The sequence below is a fragment of the Panicum hallii genome, chromosome 9 (genome assembly GCF_002211085.1).
Source record: "Panicum hallii strain FIL2 chromosome 9, PHallii_v3.1, whole genome shotgun sequence".
Classification (NCBI taxonomy): Eukaryota; Viridiplantae; Streptophyta; class Magnoliopsida; order Poales; family Poaceae; genus Panicum; species Panicum hallii.
Genome location: NC_038050.1, coordinates 65392698 through 65395223, shown reverse-complemented (window position 1 = coordinate 65395223; position 2526 = coordinate 65392698). Strand labels below are relative to the sequence as shown.

General features: G+C 52.1%; 1 protein-coding gene across 1 annotated transcript; it reads right to left on the bottom strand.

Moving 5' to 3' along the window:
• Positions 1–1086: 1086 nt before the first annotated feature.
• Positions 1087–1942, bottom strand: LOC112876716 (uncharacterized protein Mb0911c). Its single transcript, XM_025940884.1, has 2 exons — positions 1704–1942; positions 1087–1613 (listed from the first exon to the last, which is right to left on the bottom strand). The coding sequence occupies exons 1-2, from the start codon at positions 1829–1831 to the stop codon at positions 1325–1327; spliced, it is 417 nt and encodes a 138-aa protein (XP_025796669.1). The 5' UTR covers positions 1832–1942; the 3' UTR covers positions 1087–1324.
• Between the last annotated feature and the right edge of the window lie 584 nt (positions 1943–2526).

Genomic DNA, 2526 nt, shown 5'->3' with positions numbered 1-2526 from the left:
TTTGGCCTTGGTGAGATATTTGTGTTCAGTATGCCTACAGCGCATCAAAGATCCTGAATTATATATGTATCGTTTTCCTTCAAATTCTTATTTCTATCTATGAACTGCAGTTCAAGTTACCTTTTCCATTCCTGACAGCACAAACTTTACTTTTCAAACTACTTCATTGCAACTTTTCAGTTGTTGATAACAAACTTTTCTCTAGAGATCTTACTCCAATTGTGCACCATGTATTACGTGCTAAGAGAAACTCCCTCAGTCACCTTGTGGAAATAGTGCTCAAAAGAATCAGAATTCAGAACAAGCTAACAGGTCAATACCTTCTTTGATTATTGTTTTTCTTCTTCCTCCTCTACAGGTCCTCATCGCTCTGCCCTCCGTAATATGAGGAGTAAGTCGCAGTGGCGCGCGATTTCCCGCGTAATTTGTTTCCTTTCTTCACCGACAACTTTCCTACCTCTGTTTTGTATCACGCCCTGGAAGAGGAGAGCAGAGTTACGTGCAAGAGACGAGACTGAGCAACTCGGCCACGTTTTGATCTATGGATCTCAAGCGCCAGCACAGCACAGTAAAGAAACGTGGCATGGACGTTTTCCGAGTGATGTTTTTGTTTTCTTCTCACTCGATTTTTTTTTGTCTTTAGGTTATCTGATTTCAGGTTGGGGAAAAATTGTTATATCACTTAGTTTTATCTTTTGGGTTTACTGTTGATGTGTCGCTATGTCATTGGTTCAAAAAGTGAATGATACCTAGAAGGAAAATCACCCGGGTTATAGATTGTCACTCCCTGACCAAATCGGGGTGTTGTTGTTCCTCCAGCCTCGGCCGGGGAAATGTTTAGGCCCAGTTCAAGGAAACAAAAAAAAGAGAGACTGTGCCACTAAGCCCAAGAATCTACCGGCACCTTTTCTCTCGGTCCGGTCCTCAGGTCCGGACATTCGTCGACCTGCTCGGCTCTCCACGTGTTGTGGGGCCACCCGATAAGAACTCTAGCAATTTGACTTGTCAAGTGCGCCGTACTGACCGTTCTGATCGATGGGGATAGACGAAAATCACACGGGCAGAGATTCAGAGTTGCAGGTTCCATTCTGGATGAGCAATACCCACTGGTGATCGAGACCACGATTTATTTTTGTTACTGTATTAACCTAGCACACTGGTCTTCCCACACGTATATGTACCTCGACGCCTAAACCTCTCCAGCTACACGATTTATTTTGACACATACATACTAGCCGACCGAGCGTATTTTTCTATTTCAGTGTCGCGGCAGCAAGCAGCCGGCCGGGGGAACCAAGCTGACGGATCGACCGTGCCTGCAGCGTCACTCGCGGACGTGGCTCCCGATGCGCACGATGTTCCCGTCGATGTCCCGCACGAAGCCGGACTTCTGCCCCCATGGCTTCTGCTCCGGCGCGCTCACGGGCACCGCCCCGTGCTCCACGGCGCGCCTGTACGCCGCGTCGACGTCCGCGTAGACGAAGCAGACCTCCATGGGGCCCCGCGCGGCGGCCGCGTCCGGCAGCTGCACCTCCCCGGAGAGCCCGTCCGTCTCCCGCTGGTGCAGCGGCGTGAACGCGATCGTCGTCGCCCCGCTCTCCAGCTCCGCCCACCTGCAAATATCCAAAGTTCAAGGCAGCAGGTCGTTGGCACATCAGGAACGGGGATGGAACATCATGCGAGAAGGCGTCTGCGTGTCTTACCTGTGGGACTGGTCGAGGCGGCGGACGGTGTAGCCGAAGGCGGCGGCGTAGAAGGCGGCCGACTTCTCCACGTCCCTCACGTACACGATGGTGTAGGCGAACGCGGGGCTCACCGCGCCGGAGGCCATGGCTCCGTCGTGCCCCTTCCTGCTAGCGCTCCTCCTATGCTACTCTGAATTTCAGCTAGCGACGCGCGCGTACCTGCCGCGGGAGTAGCTGTGTGGCTTCTAGGCCTCGGCCCCGCGCCTGCCCTTTTGTGCGCGCGGCCCGGCAGCCGGCGCCGTCCCACGGCGTGAGAGGTGTCGCGCATGCAAGTGGCGACACGCTCGCTTGCTTCCACGTTTGTCTCCGCCAGTCGGTGGTGGCACAATGCCACTCGCAGACGAAGGCTAGAGTCGTGTCGTGCTGAGTTGTGACTTGTGAGTTCAAGGCCTGGTTTCAGTATCTGGTCCGACGACCATGTTGGTGGTCTTAGAACTCTTGGTGTGGATTGGGGGCCTCTCACGTACGTATTGGGTCATGGAAAATTCTATTGGGCCTGGCCCGTTGGTGGGTCAGCAATAAAAAGTATAAAGTTTTGGATTGCTGTTCAGCCACATCAATATGGTGGTCATGGAAATTTCGTAATAAAATTTGTTTTCAGGGAAGAATTTGGCTGGGAGAGAAGCTGCTGATGAGAAGGCTGATGTACACGTTAAAGAACTGGTGGATTCTATTCTCAGATGGAGACTTGGAAATCTTGGACCAAGTCTTGTCATCCCTGAATGCCGACCTGGGCCAACCTCTATTCTTACTGGGACCAAGCCAAATAAACTGTCAACAA

Bases quoted from the DNA above. Each gene is read 5' to 3' on its own strand.
- LOC112876716 (XM_025940884.1), bottom strand. From the start codon at position 1,831: ATGGCCTCCGGCGCGGTGAGCCCCGCGTTCGCCTACACCATCGTGTAC. The intron at 1,614-1,703 runs GTAAGACACGCA...GGATATTTGCAG, and splicing joins CGCCTCGACCAGTCCCACAG to GTGGGCGGAGCTGGAGAGCG.